This window comes from Peromyscus eremicus, chromosome 13, assembly GCF_949786415.1.
Source record: "Peromyscus eremicus chromosome 13, PerEre_H2_v1, whole genome shotgun sequence".
Classification (NCBI taxonomy): Eukaryota; Metazoa; Chordata; class Mammalia; order Rodentia; family Cricetidae; genus Peromyscus; species Peromyscus eremicus.
The window spans coordinates 54,722,268-54,746,869 of record NC_081429.1 but is presented as its reverse complement, the minus strand read 5'-3'; the positions used below and the strand labels follow the sequence as shown (position 1 = coordinate 54,746,869).

General features: G+C 37.3%; 1 protein-coding gene across 7 annotated transcripts in view; it reads right to left on the bottom strand.

Moving 5' to 3' along the window:
* Positions 1 to 24,602, bottom strand: part of Boll (boule homolog, RNA binding protein) — a 90,013-nt gene that overhangs the window by 40,529 nt on the left and 24,882 nt on the right. For all 7 annotated transcript variants that reach the window (XR_009382552.1, XR_009382553.1, XM_059278200.1 and 4 more), the window contains exons 6-10: positions 20,095 to 20,222; positions 14,109 to 14,180; positions 6,128 to 6,175; positions 4,932 to 5,060; positions 250 to 348 (exon numbers count right to left, since the gene is read on the bottom strand). Coding sequence is in view for 5 of the 7 variants with exons in the window: in XM_059278200.1 (XP_059134183.1) it covers positions 250 to 348; positions 4,932 to 5,060; positions 6,128 to 6,175; positions 14,109 to 14,180; positions 20,095 to 20,222 (476 nt within the window). In the remaining 2 variants the exon portion in view is untranslated. The remainder of the gene's footprint in view (positions 1 to 249; positions 349 to 4,931; positions 5,061 to 6,127; positions 6,176 to 14,108; positions 14,181 to 20,094; positions 20,223 to 24,602) is intronic.

Here is a 24,602-nt window from a genome sequence, read left to right as displayed (position 1 = left end):
TAAAGACATTTAAAATAGTTAAAACAATAAGCTTAAGTTTATGTATCTCTGTATCACAACAAATAAAACATTTTGACCATGAATGATTTATAACATTTCAAAATTAGTTAATAGGAATTATAGCTAATTTAGAATTTGTTTCCTTCATATTAAATAATTCATTAACTGTACTTTTTGGATCGCAGTGGGGTAAAACTGTCCAGAGCATAATGGAAGGAAAGCAGAAAGCACTCAAACTGAACTCCTTACTTTAATGGGCTCAGGCTGCATTACGGGCGCAGGCATAGCAATGGCGCTGGAAGCGTAGACCTGGTGGTACGCTGCTTGGACCCCATGGTCGGAATACGGCTGTTCCAAGAGGCAGTGAGCAAAGGAGAGGAGGGGAGAGAAAAAAGAGGGGTCATTTTTATTACTAACATAGTTACTCAGCACTTACTATGTGAGATGCCTGCTGCCTCATTCAAAAACCCACTCATTATGTTTAATGAACTTATTGTCTGATCGAGAAACAGACATTACTCTAAGTCATCACATCTGTGAGTCACGTGTATGATGTGTGGGGAATAATGATCACTCAAAAAATACTAAAACAATATGCATAAGAAAACTGGGGAGGCTGGGCGGTGGTGGTGTGAGCCTTTAATCTCACCACTCGGGAGGCAGAGGCAGAGGCAGAGGCAGAGGCAGAGGCAGAGGCAGAGGCAGGCGGATCTCTGTGAGTTCGAGGCCAGCCTGGGCTACAGAGTCAGGAAAGGCTCCAAAGCTACACAGAGAAACCCTGTCTCAAAAAAAAGAAAAGAAAAGAAAAAGAAAAAAAATTAGGGATGATGGTCATAAAAAATTTCCTAGTGGCACTGATGTTTGATTTAAAGACCTGGGGACACAGTGAGGGACAGCCTAAGTAAGATATCTCTTCTGTGAGGCTTACTTAGGTTGTTTGATAGAACATTATACACTAAGGGGTACAATAAATAAGGCAGAAGAGCAATACACAGAGGGCAGATCATTTAAAAATTCTATTTAAATAGTAACCAATGCAGGGAAGGGGGCGGGGAAAGAGGGACCTTTTACTGTTGGTGGTACTGTAAACTGGTACTGTCACTGTGGAAATCAGTATACAGGTTTCTCAAAAAATTAAAAATAGAACTACTCTAAGACCCAGCTATACCAACCCTGGACCTATATCCAAGCGATTCTATATCCTACGCAGATACTTGCATACCCAGTTTACTGCTGGTCTATTCAAAATAGAAAGGAAATGAATCAGCCTGGTTACCGACCAACAGATGAATGGATAATGAAATAAGTTTATATTTAAACCAATAGATTCCAAATGTTATCTAAAGTACGCTAATTATTTAATCATTGAATTTGTCAGTATTTTTAGTAGCACGTCTTCCCAACCCGATACAAATTTTACACTTCCAGGACGTCTCCATTTCTTCTTTCCCCCTTTCAGGTGCTCAGCTGCTCTAGACAGACAGCGACTACAAACTCAGGGTGATGCTGACATAGAGATATGGAGAGGACAGCATTGGACTGGAGGAGACCCAGACATGAGAAGGAGCAAAGGGTCAGCTTACAAAGGAAAAGAAAATCTGGTAAAGGAATTCCAGGAGCGGGCAGTGCTGTGTAAACACAGGTGTCAGACAGATCAAATATGGATGGTGTTCCTGAAAGGTTAATAAGATTACAAAGGCAAGAAAATATTTAGTAATTAGGATGTCATTAAGGAGCCTTCTTAAAGGCAGCTTATGCAGAGAGACAATGAAGTAGACTTCAGCAAGTGTGGAATAAAATGGTGCTGAACATTAAATACTGAATACAGCCTATCTTTCAAGAATCATAGTTTTAAAAGGTAGAAGAGAATTAGGGGATCCGGGAAAGAATGTGTCAAAAGATAATAGTTACCTCTCAAAGGTGCTACAGATATTCAAAGAATTTTGTATCACACAGCTTTAATCTCTTAATACCGCAATGTGGTTTCTTGATACCCTCACTTCTATAAAAGGTCATTCTGAGGTCAAGATTGTGGAAGCTAACTAATTCCCTTAACAATCACAGCAGAGCAGTGAAGCCGAGGACCAATGGAGAGAAGCTGACTTCAACCAGAGATGGACTGAGAGCCCTGACAGGAAGGAAGTGAAGGTTTCCAGAGCGCAGTAAGTAGAAGCAACCTTGGACAAGAACAAAAGATCAAATAAATATAAAAAGCATAAGGCTGGATTAGGACCTGTTTAAGTTTGTATGTTGGGAGTTGGAGGCTAGGTTGGTTTCAACTTCTATGAAAGAGAAAGCACAGATGTATTCTAAGACTGACATGGGGGAGATCTGTAGTAGTCAAGGCAGGGTAGAAGTTTGCTGGGAATTGAATTAACATACTTGTTTTCTTTTTAGGAAACCTGATCATAACATTCACAACGAAAGTCCTGCAGATTTTAACTGCAAATCATTACAGTCTATTTATTAAATTATATATTAATGAGAGTATTCATTCTGTTGGAAAGAGCACCAAATAAAAGCACACAGGTATCACTGAGTATGGAAGTACCATGTAAAGTAGAAGCTGGCAGTCACAGCAGCAGCAGCAGTCTTAGAGATGACTTCTTAGACTAGATAAGGAGTGGCTATACACCAATGGGGAGTGTCTGACAGCGGAGACCGACTTCTTAGACTAGATAAGGAGTGGCTATACACCAATGGGGAGTGTCTGACGGGGAGACCGAGAGTACGGCTGAAGGCCAAAGCCGATTCTGGTGAGATAGCTAATGTCAAAGTTCTGGTGACATAGCTAATGTGAAAGAACTCTTACTTTACTCTCACCTCTACGCAAACCTGAAGGTAGAAAACAACAAGACAGAATTTTGAAATTCCATCATCAATTAAGTAAGCAAATACCCATGGTTTCCAAATCACAAACCACGTATAATGTGTTCCTATGCTATGCAATTGGGACAAACATAAGGAGGAGTCTGAGGCGTTAATTCAGCAAGAATAAAGATTTCCCCAGATGTCAATGAAAGATCTCCCCACAGATCCTTTAGAGGCTTGTGTGGTCGAGCCGAGGTAACAACACAAAGATCCACTTTTACACTGCTTAACAATAAGGGAGGGCCTCCAGGAGAAGTGAGGTCTGTATTACTTCTTCTGTCCACCCTGTGGGCTCTGAGCTGAGTAACAATGCTGGAGGTGGAACAGGGTGAAGGCTGGGGTGAGCAGTGACTGTTCCATCTCAATACAGAGAACCTACCATGAGATTAACTAGGAATCAAAATGATCACCAGCAAGGATATGGACAAAAGGGAACCCTTGATACTGTGGAGTGAATGTAAATTAGGACAGCTATCATGCAAAACAGTATGTGGGTTTCCAAAAAATACTACTATATGATTCAGCAGATCTATATTTCTGGATATACATACATACATATGCACACACACACACACACACACACACACACACACACACACATACACACAAAGGAAAGGAACCAACTTGCTACAGAGATTTGAACTCATAAGCTCATTTGCAGCATTATTCACAATAGCAAAGGAGTTGGAAATGTGGCTTCATGGTAGAGTATTTGCTCACAGTACACAAAGCCTTGGTTTTGTCTCCTAGTACTAGAAAAACAAAACAATATTCTTCTTTTACACAATAGCACTGATATAGAATCAACTTCAGTGTTTATCGATGGATGAAGAAAATGTGGGCTATGAATAACGGAATAACATTCAGTATAAAAAGGAGGAAATTCTGTTGGCTGCGACATCATGGATGAACCTGGAAGACATTATACCATGAAACAAGTCAGGTACAGAAGGATAAATGTTTCTCAATGCTTCTATGTGGAATTCTGGAAAGCCAAACCCTCAGAAGTGAAGACTAAAATAGTGGTTTTCATGGGTGGGGAGAAGGATGGGAAGATGCTGTTTACATGGTACAGTGACAGGCACAGAAAGGATGAATGTGTTCTCGAGAGTCACTGTACACCATGGCGACCATGAATAATAGTAACGGGTTATAAACTTGAAAACTGCTGAAACGTCTTAAAACAATTTCACTACAAACAAAAACGAGTAACAACATGAAGAGATGAATTACCTTGACTGTGGTAATCAGAATACATATAACTACAAAATATCATGTAGTTCATAAATATTTACAGTACAACATTTATACTCAATTATATTTTACTAAATCTGGAAAAGAGGAACACAAAAAAGTAAATGAAGGATGAGACGGAATGGAGAAATTCTAGTAAAAGTATGGAGAGCAAAACCACTAAGATCTAACTGGAAATTACTGTTTCAGGATAAAATTATATTACAAGCCTTAGTACTATAGAGATAACAAAACAATACACTCAACCAGGTGCTGACTTAAAACATACCACATCACCTGCACAGTTCCGGCACACAGATGATGTTATTAGTGACACACTGAGGATATAACTTAAAGATAATATTTGTAATTTATAGTTAATTTACATTAGTATAGGAAGAATTTTAAATTTTACAATGGCTTAAAGATTATATGCTTTTAACTGACAAATTATTTAACAACAACACAGGTTGACAAGAAAATAAGAAGGTGCAAATAGCTGATACCTTAAAACTTTAAAAGAAACGTGGAAAGTGATTCAGGACTAGTTACTGAAAAATTCTAAGATGAAGAAGCAACACTCTTGGAATAAAAATGGCAAATACAAATAAACCAGAGAAAACATAAAATAAGCAATTTTAATGATGATCTTCAACAAATAAAAAAGAACTAAATGTCCATACAAGGCAGTTACAGACCAATCACTTTACCACAAATAGAGCTGGGGATGTACCTCAGTTGCAGTGTATTTTTCTAGAACCTACAAGGCCCTGGGTTGAATTTCCAACCCTGAGCAAATGGAAACAAAGAAAAAGATGAATGTGTACCTCTGGGACGGAGGCTTCCATCAGAGACAGTGGAGGAGGAACACAGCCACCATCTTGTGCAATTTCTACTGGTTGATAAATAACCTCAGAGGGCTGCAGATATAGGAATGGAGCAGAAGAGGCAGGGGACTAAAACACAAAATGATCCTTGTTATTCAAATACGATTAGTTATTTCTGCTAAGCAAAAATGACAGACCCTAAAATGAAAAAAAAAATTGTTACATATTTTCCTAAAATGACTTTTCAGGGATAGCATAGAATTATCTTAGAAACAGAGTAGGAAATCCAAGCTGTCATACATTTCAGGTATATAGGTATTATTAAGAAACTTTATTAATGGCAAGTACTGAATGTTTACAGTGCCTCAGAACCTCATAGAAAAATAGACAATAATTACAGGTATACTGATATCATGAAAAGTAACAGTAATAGACCGATCATATTTAAATTGGTCTAAGTGTCTACTTTCAACTTTGTGATTTCACATAGGTGTAAGAAAATACCACTAAATAATTTTTTGGTAGTATACAATTTATTAGAGAAAAATTGGAAAACTGTACAGGTTAACACCTTTGAGACTCCAGATTTTAGAGAAGACTTTGGATTTGGATTAGGAGTATTCATCCAATAACAGCTATATAAATATCCCCAAATCAAAATATTAAAACAGTTTTGGTCTCAATCATTTCAGATAATAAATATGCAGCCTGTTTTTATTTAGGACCATGAGACAAACTAAAGCAAAATCTGAAATGAAGTTAGCAAAATGCCAACGTTTTCAACAACAAAAGTACCAAAATCATTTTTTATGTTATATAGCACTCCTTTATAAAATGTTTTCAACTAACACGATCTCATTTCATCTTCTCCAAATCCTGGAAGATACTTACAAGGTTCTAACATCACAACATCCATTTTACAACCGAGGGAGTTCGGAGGTAGTTAAAGGAAACGCCACTGCACACATCTTACACGGGGTGGGGTGGGGGGGGGGTAGTTAAAGGGAACGCCACTGCACGCATCTTACACGGGGTGGGGTGGGGGGGGTGAGGGAGGAGTCGTCCAAGGGGACACCGTTATAAATAAAGGAGGGAGGCTCTAAGTCTACTTATCGTGACTTTAGTTTTCAGGGATTTTTAGTAAAAACAGAGTGAAAAGAAAGATTGTAAATTAGACACTGGAGGTGGATATTTACCTGGGGAACCCCCCACTGCCACTGCCCTGGTAAACACTGAGCTGGGGCCTAAAATGAGAACAACAAACACACACCTAGGTTACACACAGGGTTAAAACCAGACATTTCCATGCAAAAGAATGAAGCTCAGTTTTCAAGGAATGTATAAAAGTTAACTCAGAATGGATTAGAGCTCTAAACACAAAAGCTAAAATAATAAAATTCTTACAAGAATTAGAATACAAAGGTAGAAATGTTCATGACTTTGAATTAGACAATGTTTTAAAATGCTTTAAAAATACTTGTAACAACTGGGTGATGGTGGCACAGGCCTTTAATCCCAGCACTTGAGAGGCAGAGGCAGGTGGATCTCTGTGAGTTTGAGGCCAGCCTGGTCTACAAAGTGAGTTCTAGGACAGCCAAGGCTACACAAAGAAACCCTGTCTAGAAAACCAACCAACCAACCAACCAAACACCCCCAAGCCACATACCAAAGGAACAATACTAATGAGAGCTGGATAAACAGGACCTCATCAAAACTCCTAAATATTTGACTGCTATAAAGAACTCCATCACTGAAGTAAAATTTAACCCACAAGATGTGAGAAAATATCTACAAATAATAATAATAATAATAATAATAATAATAATAATTTTTCAAGGTAGGGTTTCTCTGTGTAGTTTTGGTGCCTGTCCTGGATCTTGCTCAGTAGACCAGGCTGGCCTGGAACTCACAGAGATTTGCCTGGCTCTGTCTCCTGAGTGCTGGGATTAAAGGCATGCACCACCACCACCCGGCTTACAAATCATAATTTGATAAGGAAATTTTATCAAGATTATATCAAACCTTTATTTTTTTATGTGCAATACTGGTGGTTCGACACAGGGCCCCACAAGTCCTTTGCAATCATGAAACAGCCATACTCTAAGCCCCAAAGACTACACAAACCTGCTATGTATTGATTTTTAAGGCTATAGGAATAGGGAGTCCCTTTTTGTGTTTATCAGCTTCTCCGAGAGGCGGCACTGGAAGAGATCCACAATGGGATGGGGTTTTCTTCCTACTCAGATGCAGTGAGTCAGTTTTGCATTTGTAAGAGTGCACAGGTAGAGAAAAGAAGGTTTTTATTCTCTAGAATAAAATATAGACTTGCTATACCCAACTTCTCCAGTTTGGAACGTTAACTTCAAATTGTTTGTTGGGGCAAGATGTCTTGTCTATAATTCTATGAACATATGAGAATTTTCCTCTTAGAGTAGTTTCAAGTGCGTATGACTTGCACAAAGTAAGACGTTTCATTATGACACTTCCATATAGGCATACAACATGCTTCCATCATAACCACCCTATACTCTCCTACTGTCCCATCCAATTCTTTTTCCTTCTTCTTTTAACACACTTAGTAGTTTTTAAGCATATGAGATAAGATATGCTTTTTCTTTTACTTGTTTTTGTGGGTCTGGATTACTTCACAACATGATGATCTTCTGTTCCATCTAATTTCCTGCAAATGACATACCTTCATTCTTCTTTAGAGAGGAGTAAAATTGTATATATGCTACTTTTATCTGTTGATTGACTCCTTCGTAGATTCCATACAACAGTGTGGCACAGCTGAGTCCTATGGTAGTTCTGACTTTAGGAGTTCCATCCTGCTTCTCACAGTGGTTACACTAATTGACAGCCTCATCAGCAGTGAATAAGGGTTCCTTTCCTCTACATCGTTTCCAGCATGATTTGTTGTTTTCTTGATGGTAGACATTCTGACTGTGGTGAAATCAAATCTCATTGTAGTTTTGATTTGCATTTTTCTGATGCCTAAGTCTGAATCTTTTGTTTCAAATCTGTACTTGTTTTTTAACCTGAGAAGTGTCACTTTATCTCCACGGACATTTATTTACCAGATAGTTTGCTTTTTGTCATTTATAGTCTGAATATCAAGTTTCCTGCTTGATTCATTTTTGGGGGGTGTGTTTAACCCTATTCTGTGTGTGGATATCCAGTTTTCTTTTCACTACTTATTAAAGAGGCTGTGTTTTTCCTGTGTCAAGACTCAGATGAATGTAGATGCTTGGGCTAATAGACCTCCTCAGTCTATTCCATTGGTCTGTGTGTCCATTTTTATGGTCTTATAAAGTAAGGCAGTGGATGACTCCTGCAGTGTTCCTTTTACTCCATTGGTCTGTGTGTCCATTTTATGGTCTTATAAAGTAAGGCAGTAGATGACTCCTGCAGTGTTCCTTTTACTCAGGATTGCTTTGACCATTCTCAGTATTTCGATGTACATATGAGTTCTAGGATTTCCTTTTCTGTACCTGGGAAGAACGTTACTGGAGATTTGATGAGCATTACACTGAGTTTGCGAATCCTTTTTTGGTAACAGCTCTTTTAACAGTATTAGTTCTGCTGATTCATGAATGTTATACAGTTGTTTCCTCTGCATTGAAACATTCCCTCCTGGAGGGAGAAGGACGACTCCATGACTCAGGAAGCTCACTAAGTTATTACCAAGAGTCTCCTCTGAAAGATCACGGAAGCAGGAGAAAGTCACTGCAGAAGTGGAGTCTTTCTGATGGTGCTGCTTGCAGTAACAAAGCTGTGGTGTGCTGTCACCATCTTAGGAGGAACTTTACAGTGACCTAGTTCCTTTGGAGTCACCCATGCTCCTGCTGGTAATCCTCCACCCTTGCAAGTATGAGCAGCTCTGTTAAACTCACCAAGCCAGACTTGAGTAGAAAGGTTTCTCTGGTCTGTCTTTAGACCCACCCTACCTGGGGTTAAGAGATGTCTGTCCACTTCTTCACAAGAAAAGTCACACAACATGATTAGCACCTGCATAGGGATCTGACAGACATGAAGAGGAGTTGGACAGGAGCAAGGCCACGCTGTTGCAGTGGGTAAGACACACAACTGAAGCTGATCTATCTGAGGACGGAGCATCTGCAGGGGCAATCCCAGCATGGGGACCTTTCCTCATGTGGGATGGGAAGGTGTGCCTCCTTGCTGTAGGGGAAGCAGCATAGTCCATGCTATTGGTGAGAAGATTTAGCTAAGGGTAGGTCATTCCTTTTCTCTTATATTTTTTATTATTTAAAATAATTTTAAACCCACAAATCTTCTCCCCCTTACTACTCACCCAACTTTAAGTTCTTTCGTAAAAAAACAAAACCCCAATGCAACAATACCCCTAAAACCAAGAAAACAAAACTACACCCAAAGAGAAAAAATCACCAAACTGTAACCAAATAAACGTACTTTCCACCCCAAACATGTGTTGGTCCACTACTCCTGACCATGAGGTCTGATATACCACTGGTTACTCACTCTACTGGAGAAAATTGACTTTCCCTCTCCCAGCAGGTATAAGGGACAGTTCAGTTGTTAACCTTTATCCTCCTCACTAGGTTTTCATCCATTCATTCATTTTTTAATAAAAATGACAAAACAAAACATAATAAAACAAAAACTATCACACTGAAGTTGGGCAGGACAAACCAACAGAAGGAAAAGAGCCCAAGAATCCGAGGCTCATTTAGTTGCACACCCAGGAAGGAGTCCCATGAAACCATTAAACTGAAGTAATAATATATACACAGAGGACCTGGTGCAGACCCGGGCAGGCCCTGTACCTGCTGCTTAAGTCTCTGTGAGTTCATGTGAGCTTTGCTCATGTTGATTTAGAGAGCCCTGTTTTTTTGGTGTCCTGCATCCCCTCTGCCTCTTACACTTCCTGTCTCTTCTGCAAAATTCCCTGAGCTCTGAGGGGAGAGATTTGATGAAAATATCCCATTTAAGGCTGAGTGTTACAAGGTCTTTTACTCAAAGAGTAGGTCATTCTTAGGAGGAATTTCAGGGTGTCTACCTTCCTCCATGTGGTATGAGGTGGCATGCAATCTTGATTAATAGGGTCTGCTATAAGTACATGGATGCTCCCCTTTAAACGGCCAAAGAAGTAGCGAATATAATGCAACCCCCCAAATGTAGCATGCATGGGATGGAATCACAGGCAGACAGCAGTAGCTGTTTGGTGGCGGGTGAATTTGCCTAAGTGGGGAGGAATTCTGAAGACTGTATAAAGAAACATGTGAATGCCATCTAACCTCTGATTGGCAGGAAACGTGTGACAAAGGAAGACGAGATGAGGTTTTGGCTCTCCCTTTCTACTGGTGTGATGAGAGGGAGAGAAGAGATAACCAACATGACTACAAATTAGATCTCTGTTAAAGAGCCCATCCTGGGATCCCAAACTTGGAACTCCTGGGAAGAATCAGAGACCAAGGAGGAAAGGTGCAAAGAAGCAGTAAGAGAAAATACCCCGTGATCAAAGGGCATCCGGACCTGATACAGAGTGTGATCAAAGGGCATCCAGACCTAATACAGAGGAAGGGAAAATCCACGTTTCAGCACGAAGACGGGGACTTAGCGGCTCAGCACTTTGGACTATGGTAGTCAGTGAGTACATCTGAACTGAGTGAATTGTGAAAGAGCACCTCACGGCTTAGCTTGTGTGGTTGTGGGACAAGGGGGTATGTGGGCTCAGTCTGAGTGCTGTGGAAGCAGAGACAAAGCCCATAGGAGGAGAGAGATGCATGGCAATCTTGCAGTAGTGCCCATGATTAGGATGTGGGATGGCGCATAGAGAGGTAGATGGCATAGTGTATCCCAGATAGGCTGCTTTACACACTTAAAAAATTGTATTTACTTATTGTATATGGGTTTTTGCATGCATGTGGGAAATGCTATGAAAAGTAAAGAAAATACCTCTTGTTTAGGGTTTGGGTGGGGAGAAAAAGGCATATCTGCTAATGGTTACAGTTTATTTTTTTAAAGGGAGTGGTTAAGTATTCTAAAATATTGGTATACTATATATCAACTCTGTTTAGTATAAACTACTCAATCGTATACTTTTAACAACTGAGCAATACAGTATGCAAATTTTATCTAAATAAAGATAATGATTTTGTATTATCAAAGATGTTTTACTTTTATTCACTTTTATAAGGTCTTCTTTACTGAAGGGGGAAGGGGGAGAGGGAGAAAGAGAGAAGGGAAAGGAGGGAGAGAGGATAGAGACAGAGTCAGAGAGGAGGGACTAAGACTATAACCCCACAGATCTATTATCTAAACCAAATCACTGTACAGTGCTGACCACTTGAACTTCCAAAGGATGATATCACTATATTATAATGATGACTAAGATAACTGAAATCTGTTGATATATGACATTTAAAAACGCAGGGTAAAAACCTCTGACTGCTCTGATAAAATCTTGAAATACAATGATTAATATGTGGCTTTGTTAGACAAATGAAGGAATTAACTACAATGGAAACAGAATGACAGAGGTTAATGTCATGAATTATCTGGTATGAAGAACAGGATCTGAGGAAGCCATCAATCTTCACCTTTAATTTTGTAATTAGTGTCAAACATGAAGTCAGAATCAGAGTATAAAATTAAATGATAGTTTCTAAAATTACATATATGTCAATAATATTTATTGCTACAATTAATATTACTATATCAATAATTAATTAATAAAGGGGCTAGCCTCAGGATACAAGCAAAATCCAACTTTCTTCTCACTTCTGATACTTTAAAGCACTCTGTTGTTTTTCCTTGTCCCTGGGTTTGATAGAGAGCAAATTACTGTTTTGGAGTTTGGCAGATTCCAAATACCAGCTGTCTGGTATGGAACTTTACTAGACCCTTTGATGATATTCTTCTTAGGAACTTCTGAGGAGGTCACATTCTTTTTGTACAGATTCTTAGCTGGGTTCATCCACATGTTTTTTTGGGAAGAGTTTCTTCTGTCAGGTTACAGCTTGTTTTGAGGAAACATGAACCTTTGCTTTAACAGATTCCTACTACAGACTTCTTCCCTGGTTCTGCCAACAAGCTCTTTTGGTGTTTCTAAGGAGTTCAAGACCCAACGTGCCAACATCCTCACAGACTCAGCAGATGGGTTCTAAGTTCCCCAAGTCACTCTCTGAGGTCCTTACTTGGCTGAAGAGACGTGGATATGCCATAGCACACTAACAAATCTTCATTAGTCTCACATTCCTCTTGGTTTCACAATACTTTGGCCAGTTACTTTAACTGGTGTGGTACCTAATGATCTGTCTTTAGTCTTAGCTGAAATCCTATGATGGCTTAGAAAAAATCATGCTACAAATATATTTTACATAAATGCCGTTAAGATACTTTGATTTTTCATAAGTGGAGAAAATATCTTAGTTTATTAGCATGGTAAAATTAAAAATAAAATTAATTAAACATACAAAAACTAAGTCTAATAGTAGGGGGATGGAGAGATGGCTCAGTGGTTAACAGCACTTGCTGTCTTCTAGAGGACCCAGGTTCTGCTCCCAGCACCTACACAGTGGCTCTCAACTGTCTGTAACTGCAGTTCTAGAGCATCTGCTTTCCTCTTCTGGCCTCCAAGGGTGGTGCACATAAATCCATGCAAAGCCACTCACACACATAGAATAATATAATTAAAAAATCTCATAGTAAAGGATTACAGAACATTAATACAACTACTTCTTTTTCTTTCGGTTTTTGTTTTTGAGACAGGATCTCACAGACCCAGAATAGCCTCCACTGTCTATACGGCCAAGAGAGATCTCCTGTCTCCACCTCCCACTTCCAATTTAGGTGGTGCTGAGGCTAGAACCAGGGCCTCATGCATGCTAGGACAACTCCGCCTGTCTTGTCCTCTCTCTCCTTTGCTGTCCTTTTCTCCTACCTTCCTCCCTGTTTCTCTTCCTTCTTTTCACACTGCTGGAATAAAATCAAGGGCCTTACACATGCTAAGAAGAATTTTATCACTGAATTTCATTCATAACCCTGCCACATTTCATATGGATGTATTTTAAAAGTTCAAAAAGAAAAAAACAGTAACAAAACCCAAAAGCTCTTCCACTACTCTAGAAATATTAAAATTTGATTTTATGTGTAAATGTTATAAATCACAGGATGACAAAAAGTTTTTAAAGAAAGGCTAGAATAAATATTTTAAAATGTCCATGCAGGTCATAAGACCTCTGTTAGAATTATACAACCTTTGAAAGCAAAGGCAATCACAGATGTGACATAAATTAATACAGCTATATTTTAGTAATGCTTTATTTATAAAAACAGGTTGTTACCTGAATTTTGTCTAGAAGTCTTTGTTTACCCTGCCAAAAGTTAAATGGGACATTATACCATAGTTCTCATTCCTAATCTCCCACGAGAATTAAAAATGAGTGCTGGCTGGCTAACTATAAGAGGCTACCATAATAACTGATATATTATAGTATACTGATTACTTCAAAACATACTGTATTAAATGTAACAGTCACAAATTAAAAGTAACATTAAAAGCACAACGCCTGTACCTGGCTTTGTGAATTAATGCTAAAGATTTCTTTTTGTGGGGCTGGGAATGGAGACCAGGGCACTACAGATGCTATGAAAGCACTCTACCACTGTGCTACATCCCAGCCTAATAAAGGCGTTTTAGAATAAATTTTAAACAGGAGAGAACTAAATTCATTACATTTGTGAAAGGAAGAAAATTCATCCTCTCTTAAGACTTAACTATCTTTCCCAAATTAGTCTTTGCATATAAAAGAAAGAAGTGAAAGAAAAAAAAAAAAGAAAGAAGTGAAATTTACCTGAAAAGGACTTAAAAGTATTGGACCTTTAAAAAAAACGTACTTAGGATCAAATCGTGTCCCTCCTACATGCTAAGCAACCTTGAGGGTGTATGTGCATGTGTGTTGTATGTGTGCACACATGTGGAGGCTACAGGCTGACTTGCTCTCCTTATTCTTTGAGACAGTGTCTCTCTCTATGGTCAGACTGGCTAGCAAGTGAGCTCAAAGATCTGTTGTTTCTGTCCCTGTGACACTGGGTGACAGTCACATGCCTAGGTTTTGAGCAGTAGGAGGTTTTTCCATTGAGCCATCTGCCCAGGTCCCTCAGCCCAGAGGTTCTAAGGAACGCAATGCCTACCTGGTAGTGATATGCAGGCTGCTGATAAACTGGCTGAGCTACCATCACAGGAGAACTAGATATGGATCGTGACTGTGGGAGGAAACAAAGTTTACTTTAGGAAAAACTCTTTAAGTTACAGTAAAATTTTATCTTGAATTATTACCTAAGATCAGTTAACTTTCGATTATTGATTAAAATGTTATTTTTTATTTCCTCTTATGGTATTATTACCAACTTTATTTAAATCTACTTACTAAAATAATCAATTTTCCTATGTGGCTTCATTTCCATAGTAACACTAAAACACCAGTAAAGTTTCTTTAAGTCTGAAACTTAATACCTCCAAAAGTTATGAAAATAGAGGTCTATGATAACATTAAAAAAAATGGCACCTGAACTAAGGGTCACAGCCTATTTCCACTGCAGAAACCAGAAGTAAGTTGTATTTACAATAGCAGGTAACATCAAATGAATAATCATATGTTGATTTTCCCATTTCTTAGAACCAATATTCGATTCCATTATATATTTAATTAAAATTTTGTTTATTGAAATACAGTGAAATCATATTTAAGTAATTTAATATTTAAATGAGTTAATAATCGAAAAATTGTGATAGGTCTGTATTTGAGGAAAATAAAGTATCTTTTGATTATTCAAAATGACAAAGTAAGCTCCCAAAGAGATTACTTAAGACCAGGTAATTAATAAAAAAGGTAAGTTATATTTCAATAGAGGCAAAATAAACTGATGATAGTGATTAAAATTTAATTTCTAATTTGGGATGTAGTATAATATTATTTTGTTTAAATGCCCACAACCCCAAAGTCAAGAAAATTATCATGGTTTTATACAATTCAGACTTGATATGCTAATAAAATGATAACACAGATAAGGCTAGAAAGTAATAGTGCGTTTTACTGTTAATAATATGTTAGAGGAAAAAACTGACCATTTCAGAAGATAGAGAAATGCATTTAAACAACTGCTTCTTATAATGAAAATTATTAGCAAACATAACAGAGAATAGCACAGGAGAATACTTTCAACCATAATTGATTTTGCCTCCTAAGAACATTTGGCTACGTTAGGAGACATGCTTGACTGCCATAATTATGGCAGAGACCCTTTTAGTCATTTTACAATGCCCTGAATAGAATTCCACAACAATGAAATATTTGGTCCCAAGTAGAAATCTTTGACTGCCAAGATTTCAAAACTCTGTTTCACAGTGTCTTCTCAAATTGAACGTTGGGGCCATTGAGGAAAGACCACGACTTAGAGCTTATCCTTAACAGGATGGGTCAGTGACTGAGTATGACGGATGTGACAGTCTGCTGCAGTGTTGGGACAGTGGGTTTTAGGAGAGGTAAGGATGTAGGCTCTTGGGGCCATCTGGTGGAGATTACAGAGTATTAGATGTAAACAAGGCATCTACAAAAGTAGGTCCAAGTTCATCACACTAATTCTAAATTCACAAAATAAATACCATAGGAAAAAAACTGCAACATGCTTGGACTTGTAAACTGTGCTTTTGTTTGTTTTTTTGGAAAGAGGGTTTGTTTGTGTTGCCCTGGCTGTCCTGGAACTTGCTCTAAGACTCAAACTCACAGAGATCCACCTGCCTCTGCTTATAAGTACTGGGATTTACAAGTACTGGATTAAAGGCATGTACACCCCTCCCCCGGTGTGAACTGTGCTTTAAAGGGTGTCAAGAAGAATTTAAACTTGAGGACCTAAAGAAGCCAGAATTAACTAAATAGTATTTTCACATATAATAAAGATTCTAATTTGATGTTCAGCTTGTCACATTAAGAAGAGAGTTTGGAAGTTGAAGATGAATAAGTGCTGAAGTAGGGTCTCTTTTGATTTTTTCCTGCTAGAATACCTGGGCACTTCATTTACCAAGGTTGCCATCATAACCAGGACTATCATAACTAGGACTATCAGAATTGACTGTTTACATTGCTTTTGACTTAACAGTGAGGATAAATATAAATTTCATATGAGATTGATATTACATAAAACAATAAGATTTGTGGTAGCTTTTCTGTGGGTTAGGTATCAAACCCACATATTTTAGCAGTCACTTTGATTTATATTTTGTGTGTGTGTGTGTGTGTGTGTGTGTGTGTGTGTGTGTGTGTGGTGTGCATTGGGCTGTGGAGGCCAGAGGTTGGTGTTGGGAGTCTCCTTGGACTGCTCTCCACTTTATTGAGGCAAGGTCTCTTGATGAACCAAATAGCTTGGTGATTCCAGCTTTTATGTAGATTATGAAAGCCGGTACTAACATATTCAGGGCCAAGTACTTTATTTACTAAGCCATCTACCAAGTCTACAGATTCACCTGAAAAAGATTTATTTTTACTATCTTAGTTATGTGTAAAGGAGTGTGTCTGTGTGTACAGATGAGTGTTAAGTACCTGCAGAATTCAAAAAAAGGTGTTGCATCTCCTGAAGGTGCAATTACAGGAAGTTGTGAGCCATCCAACATAGGTGCTGGGAACCAAACTCAGCTCCCCTGCAGAAGCAGTTCCTGCTCTAACTGCTGAACCATTCCCTCTGCCCATTTCACTTTTAAATGAACAATGTATAGTATAAGGGGACCACACTGTCAGAACTTAGCCTATTTTAAAACTAGTATAAAAATTCTCATCATACTATTCAACATACTTGCTTTATAAAATAAGTAACAACAATTAAGTTGTTTTAACTCTTGCATATCAGGAGAGCTTGTCTTTACTTACAGTTGTCTACTAGGTAAATTCTGTTTACTGAATGAATGTTAATAAAAACTATATGAGCCTAAATGAATTGTAAAGCTCTAGACCATAAGCTCATGGAAATGCAAAACACTCATCTTCTCCATGTCATGCAAATATTCTTAGGTATGCAACAGCCCTCTGTACCCTGTGTAGTATTGTACCTTCTGTTTGATGTTGCTGATGAAATGTAAAAATAATTCCTTAAAATCAATTACTAACATGTAGAAAAAATGGAAAAAAAAGAGTATCTTAAGCCACCTAAATGTATGCATATCTCACTATATATAAAGTCCAACAGTGATCCCTCAATTTCTTTCTTTTCCCTGAAACAAGACTATATTATAGTGACATCATGTCAATATTGTATCACAGACAGTGCCACTACAATAATCAAGAGAAAAAAAATAAACCCATAAAGAAATCAAGGTATACTGAATAACAAATGAAAGTTTGACAGAATTAGTGACACAATACTGACATACCAAATCAAAGGCATTAATTACTAGCCAACTGTCACAAACTATTAGGAAATAGCATATTTTTTTAAAAAGGGCATCTTTCATAAGTGTAACAATAACTACAGAGTAGTAAGAATCAAGTAAACAAAATATATGTCACTTTTTCTTATCACAAAAGTAAAAAGTTTTGATGGGTGAAAATAAGCCTAACCTACCAAGGCATGCCCTCTTTGCTCCAACCCTCTCTGTCCATATCAGACACAGAGTTCACTCGTTCACATGCCCAGATCCGCTGCAAATCTATAAACAACATGAAATCTCAAACTAGTTTCTTCCCTCTAAAGCCCAACAGTCCTGTAGAAATGTTTGCCAATGACATTACCTAGATGAGCTATAGGGCGGACAATTTAAAAGAACAATAATAAATTTCACCAAGGAATTCAAGTTTAAAGAAGACACAAAGAAACAGCTCAGTGAAATTAAGGAGAAAGAACTTAAGGAGAATAAACCTGAGCGATGGCCAAGAAAACACAAACATAAGGCTGACAGAAATGATGAGGACAGTTCAAGACTTCAAAATGGAATCCAATAAATAGAATATGAAGACAACTCAAGCTGAAATGAAGATGGAATTGAAAAACCCAATAACCCAACTAGAAAACTCCAAAGGAAAGCCTTCCAAGCAGAATGAATCAAGCAGAAGATAGACTATCAGGACTCAAAGATAAAGTAGATGATCTATACAAAATAAGGAATACAAAAATAATTAAAGAAATACAGGAAAGGAACACACAGGAAATGTGGGACACCACAAAATGGCCATACCTTAGAAATATAGGCATAGATGAGTTAAAGGAATCCTAAGTCAATGGCATGATCAGATCTTCAACAAGATCACAGAAGAAAATTAGACACAAGAAGCCTACAAAACACCAAATAGACAAGACCAGGAAAGAAAATTCCATGGCACATCATAGTTAGAGCAGTGCTAGAGAGGTGCACACTCCAACCTTACCAAGTCATCTCTTTAACCCCAAAGACTTTAAAAAAAATTTTTTTTTAAGACAAGGTCTCTCCACATAGCCAAGACTAGTTATTTTTAAGGGCTGACACACACTGGAAAAATTGGAGCTTGAATAAAGCATAAAAAGTATACTTTTCTTTTTGAAAGCTACAAGTCAACATGTAGTAAAAGACATATATATTTTATCAATGTGAAGCTCGGATTCTAAGATATATTCTAACCTAGTGTTAAGAGGACCACAGACATTTTATAGTGTTATATGGGCATGACCAATGAGTAAGACTACAAGTTTTCAGATCATAAAGCCCCTTTTGACTGAATGTATCTGTATTCTACATTTTCTTAATAAAACTCCCCTTCTCAATTTTCCTTTTCTTAAGAAGGCATGTCTTACTCACTGTAGATGTGGCCATAATGCTTTCTTTGGAGTGTAAACACCATCCGGCATGAATACACAATTCAAGAAGGCAATGCCATGTAAAGTAGGAAGAAACAAAACCAAAAGACTGTGTAACAAAAATTAAAGGTAAAATAGTACCTTATTTCATTCAGGGAACAATCTTAAATTAGTAGATGGATTCATAGGATACATATTAATCTATCTATTTGAGTTTAAGAATAAAGTCAGAATATTCTTATAGTGTTCTGCTTAGTTGCTTAGTCAACCAATTTTGTTAACTTAGTTAACTAAGCTGTTGAGCAGGCATTTTCAATTATTAAAACAAAGCCAAACATACAGGTACAAAGTATTGATTAAGATATATTTATAACAAATCTAGAACATATAACATGCCTCTACTATTGAAACTTAGAATGACTTTCAAATATGAATGAATAAATCCATAATTTTTCAAAAGCAATCTAAAGGTATGTAAACAAATCTGAAAAACACTGTCCCAGAAGAGCTTACATACATACAAGATCTGGTTGTTCCATACTGATTATAGAAAAAATAAAAATGTCTATGACTAGAGGAATATAAAACTGATAGTACACCAAAAATAGAATATTATAAAGTATCAGAATAAGTGAACAAATATATGAGGGCTATGTGAGCTTTACTACTTTTTTATGTGTATTGGTGTTTTTCCATGGCTGTCAGATCCCTTGGAACTGGAGTTACAGTTATGAGTTGCCATGTAGGTGTTGGGAATTGAACCCAGGTTTTCTGGAAGAGCAGCCAGTGCTCTTAACCACTGAGCAGCCTCTCTAGCCTCTAAGGGTTAAAACAGTATTGTCAGCCAAGAGTCAATAGTTTAATTCTCAAAAATGTAATATAAAAGCCAGATTATTTACATAGTGTTTAAAAACTACCCAAGGAGTTCCTATATTGTTTACTGGAGTATGTATTTGTAATAAGATAAACAAAATGAAGAAGGTATTCTGAAGAAAGGATAAAAGGCATGGAAATAAGGAAACTACCTGAACTTGCCATATTTTATTTCTTCTTTCAAAAGACCTTAAATTAATAAGGAAAAGTATTATTATTTGTTAAATTTGGGTAGTAGGGATGTGGCTATATTTGTATTTGTTTGTTCATTTCAGAATCACGGCCAGTAAGATGGCTCAATGGATACGGGCCCCCAGGGCCAATATGATGGAATAAGAGAACTAACTCCTGCAAATTGTACTCTGACCTCCACATTCACTGGTTGACACAGACAAAAATAAACAAATGCAAAATTAATCAAATACATAAGAACAAAACAAATCTTAAAAAATTTGGTAGTAACTCTTCTAAAATGAAAATTACTTACAGGCCAAGACGGTGGGACAGAAGTTACTTCTGGAGTATGAAAATAAGCAACGCCATTATGGTAAGTGTAAGGATATCCAGTTGAAGTGGTTAGATACATTGTTCCAGCAGCAGGCATTACACTGGAACCTAAAACAAAGAATAAATAAAAAATGAAAGTTTAATTTTATAAATATGTAATTTATGAACATATTTCAGAAAAATATTTTAAGATTTCTACATAGCTGCAGTAAAAAGTATTTCAAGGTCTATGTATTACACTATCTTTGAATCCATTTTTAGACTTATTACCTCAGAGCTTTTATTAGATTATTAGGGATTAAGGAATAAACAAGGTAAATAAATATTAAAATCCTCCAATTCAGATTCTAATATCAGTTTAATGAAACTAATTATTAGTTAACTAAGTTATTATTTTTATAAGTATAAATTATATTGAGAACTTGAAAACTACAGACTCTATAGTAAAGTTCCTAAGATCTTGACTGGACCTATTTATAAAAGTTCAAAGATGATGGAGACAGTGAAGCTGGAGAAGATTCTAGTTTCCTAAAGGCACTTGGATCCATTTTAGCAATTCTTTGGGTTTAATATCAGCAGCATTGTTTCATGTTATAACTCTCTTTTAGCTCTACTTTCCCTTTGGTTATAACTTCTGCTATTATAACCATGACCATACTCCTTGATGCAGTTAGTCTAGGATCCCCATCTGTTTTTCTAGCTCAGGATTTACACAACACACACATAGAGCACACAGGCATGCACATACATACATACACACACACACACACACACACACGCTCTCCCTCTCTCATATTGTCACATGGCCAATGTAGCCAATTGGTGAATACCAGGTTCAGTGAGACACTTTTGCCTCAAAAATAAAGTGGAGAGCAATAGGAGAGTATATTCTAGGTCAACTTCTAACTTCCACACATGAGCACCTGTGCACACATGCAATTATAAACATATATATATACTACATACACAGTATGTGTATCATATGACCTAAATTACACTATTTGCCCACTGACTATTCCTCCCATTATGCCAGTGCTTAACTTCAACATACATAAGAACTGCCTAGCCTACTTAAATACCAACTCTAGGTACCCATCTCCAGAGACTTTGATTTAGTAAGCCTAAAATAAGGACTATAAATTTGCATTTTGAGCTCACATTTGAACCGACACTTTCTGCTTAAGTGGCACTGTTTTGGCTTTTGTTTCCGTGGTATTTGATGTAGTATTGTTCCTATTTAGTTCTAATTCACATGTACATATGCACATATTTAATGTGTGTGTGTAGGTCAGAAGATCAACTGTGGGAGTCAGTTCTCACCTTCTATCATATGAACTCAAGGGACTGACAGTCAAACCAGGATTCACTAAGCTATCTTGTTAGTCCTATTTTAGTGGTTTTCAAAAACCACCTCTGAAAATTTATTTGTATCCCCTTCATCTCCTTTGGTTGTCTTACTGCGCTAGCTGAGTCTGCAATTACTATATTGGAATAGGTATGGAAAAAGTGGACATCCTTTTGAGTTTCCCTCTCTTTAGGTTGATGTTGGCTGTGGGCTTGCTATAAATTACCTTTGTTATGTTGAGGTGTGTCCCTTGTATCCTGAGTCTCTTCAGAATTTTTATCATGAAGGGATGTTGAATTTTATCAAAGGCCTTTTCTGCACCTAATGAGATGCTGTGGTTTTTGTCTTTCAGTCTATTTATATGGTGGATTACATTTATTGATTCACATATGTTGAACCATCCCTGTATCTCTGGGATGAAGACTACTTTATCATGGTGGATAACCTTTTTGATGTGTTCTTGAATTCAGTTTGCAAGTATTTTATTGAGTTTTTTTGTATCTATGTTTATAATGGATACTGGTCTGTAATCTTTTTTTTTTTTTTTTTTTGGTTGGGTCTCTGTGTAGTTTAGGTATCAGGGCAATTGTGGCCTTGGAAAAAGAATCAGGAAATGGTCCTTCAGTTTCTACTTTGCGGAGTAATTTAAGGAGTAATGGTATTATTCTTTGAAGGTCTGATAAAATTATGTACTGCATCCATCTGGCCCTGGCCTTGTCTTTTTTTGGTTGGGAGATTTTAAATTACTGCTTTGATTTTACTAGGGATTAGGGGCCTGTTTAAACTTTTTATTTCATCTTGATTTAATTTTGGTGGCTATCTATATAAAGAAATTCATCATATAAAATCATGGACATTTATCATAAGCATATATAGTTAATATACAATTCAAGAGGTTTTTAAGTTTATCTGTTAAGTAAATCAATACATTTTTAGTGCATATTAAGATGACATTGAGCTAGGATGGTATAAAGCAAAACAACTGAAAAACCAGACATGACATCTTCTCCATATTTTAGAAGTTTGGTTCTGATATATGAGACAGTCATTACATAATTACACAATTAGTTAGTTAAATCATTTTTGATATTTAATTTTTTTTTTGTTTTTTTTGAGACAGGGTTTCTTCATGTAGTTTTGGTGCCTGTCCTGGATCTTACTCTGTAGCCCAGGCTGGCCTAGAACTCACAGAGATCTGCCTGGCTCTGCCTCCTGAGTGCTGGGATTAAAGGCATGTGCCACTGCCACCTGGCTGATATTTACATGTTTTAAACTATGTATATATCCCTGTGGGGGTATCTGTGCGTGGGTATGTGCTCCAGTGCAGTGTCCATGAAGGCTAGCAGCATTGGGTCTTTCTGGACCTGGAGTTCCAGTCACCTGATGTGGGTGCTGAGAACCAAACTTGTGTCCTCAGAGCTGTGTGCCTGACTGCAGAGCCATCTCTCTAGTGTCCTTCGTAAGTTTTGACAAATATATGAAAAACCAGAACAGAGCAGAATGTTAGGTAGTATAGGGCACTATATTGAATGTTTAAATTATTTTACATGCAAATATGTAAACTTAATCTATGGGGCATCTGTGAAGAACGATAGATAAGCTGGGCTTCAAAGACAGAATGAGGTGTAGTGGTATGTATATCATAGAGTCTTGAGAAGTATGCCATGGTCTGGCTTTGAGAAGGCTTTTGGCACTGGCCCAAAAAGAAATGGGAATAGTTAAAAATAAGCTGAAGATTGCTGTGGGATGTTCTGTATGGCAAATGTGTTGCTGATTAGTCAATAAATAAAACACTGATTGGCCACTGGCTAGGCAGGAAGTGTAGGCGGGACAAGGAGGAGAATGAAGCTGGGAAGTGGAAGGCTGAGTCAGAGAGACACTGCCAGCCGCCACAATGACAAACAGCATGTGAAGATGCTGGTAAGCCACGAGCCATGTGGCAAGGTATAGATTAATGGAAATGGATTAATTTAAGCTGTAAGAACAGTTAGCAAGAAGCCTGCCACGGCCATATAGTTTGTAACCAATATAAGTCTCTGTGTTTACTTGGTTGGGTCTGAGTGGCTGTGGGACTGGCAGGTGAGAGATTTGTCCTGACTATGGGCAAGGCAGGAAAACTCTAGCTACAGAAGATAAAATGATGTAAGCTGATGTGTGCTTTTTAAATATTGCTTTGGCTGTTTTATGAATGATTAAGCAGCAGCAGCAGGCTGCATACAGAAGTACCCATTAGGAGAGTTTCCCAGCAATGAAGGCAAGTAGACTGGATTGTTGGGAAGATAAGGCTGCTAATGAAATAAAAAAGAAATGACATATTTGAGAAAAAAACTAAGATATGAATCTCTTATAATTGTGGAAATAAATTTTAATATTTATTTTTATTTGCAGAGAACATAAAAATAGCTTTGGAGTCTAGAAGTCTTGAAATGAAGGCTAATGCTACCATTTGGCAAGTTTATTGCATACTTCTCACATTAGAATATGGGGTGTTATACCAAGAGACAAGGTATAGGCTGAACATGGTGATGGTCTCACAGAGGCAGTTTAATTCAAACAATTGTTATTTTTGGAAAAAGTTTATCTTCAAATAAGCAAACAATTAATACTAAGAAACAGAATGCAATTTATCCATGGAGATTTAACATAAACTAAGACTTCAAAGAAAATATGAAATTCCAGTGTACAATAGATAGATCTACAAATGGCCAAGATCATCTCCCCTCTATTATTAAGAGTATTTCAGCAGAAATGTCAACTGGTATTTTCATTATTCAGGTCTTGTTTAGTAGACCACATTTCAGAGATTTCATAGATGCAGCAAAAAGGTTTTAAAATGACTTTCCCTTTCTAAGGCAGATATGTGTATTATAAAAACAGAGCTAACATTTCTCAAGTTGCTATTTCGTGAAACAAATGAAAAACTGTAACACTGGCTCTTTTGCTCATTAATTCTGAATAAACTATTTGTAAATTTGAAAGCAATCAGTAGACAATGGGCCAAAGAACTGTTGATGCATTTATTACAGCTAAACTCTTACAATAAACGGTATTCCGAAAATTTTCAGAATCCTGCTATATTTAGTACAATCATCTCTCTGTCTCTGTGTGTGTGTGTGTCTGAATACTTATAAACTTGCATGTAG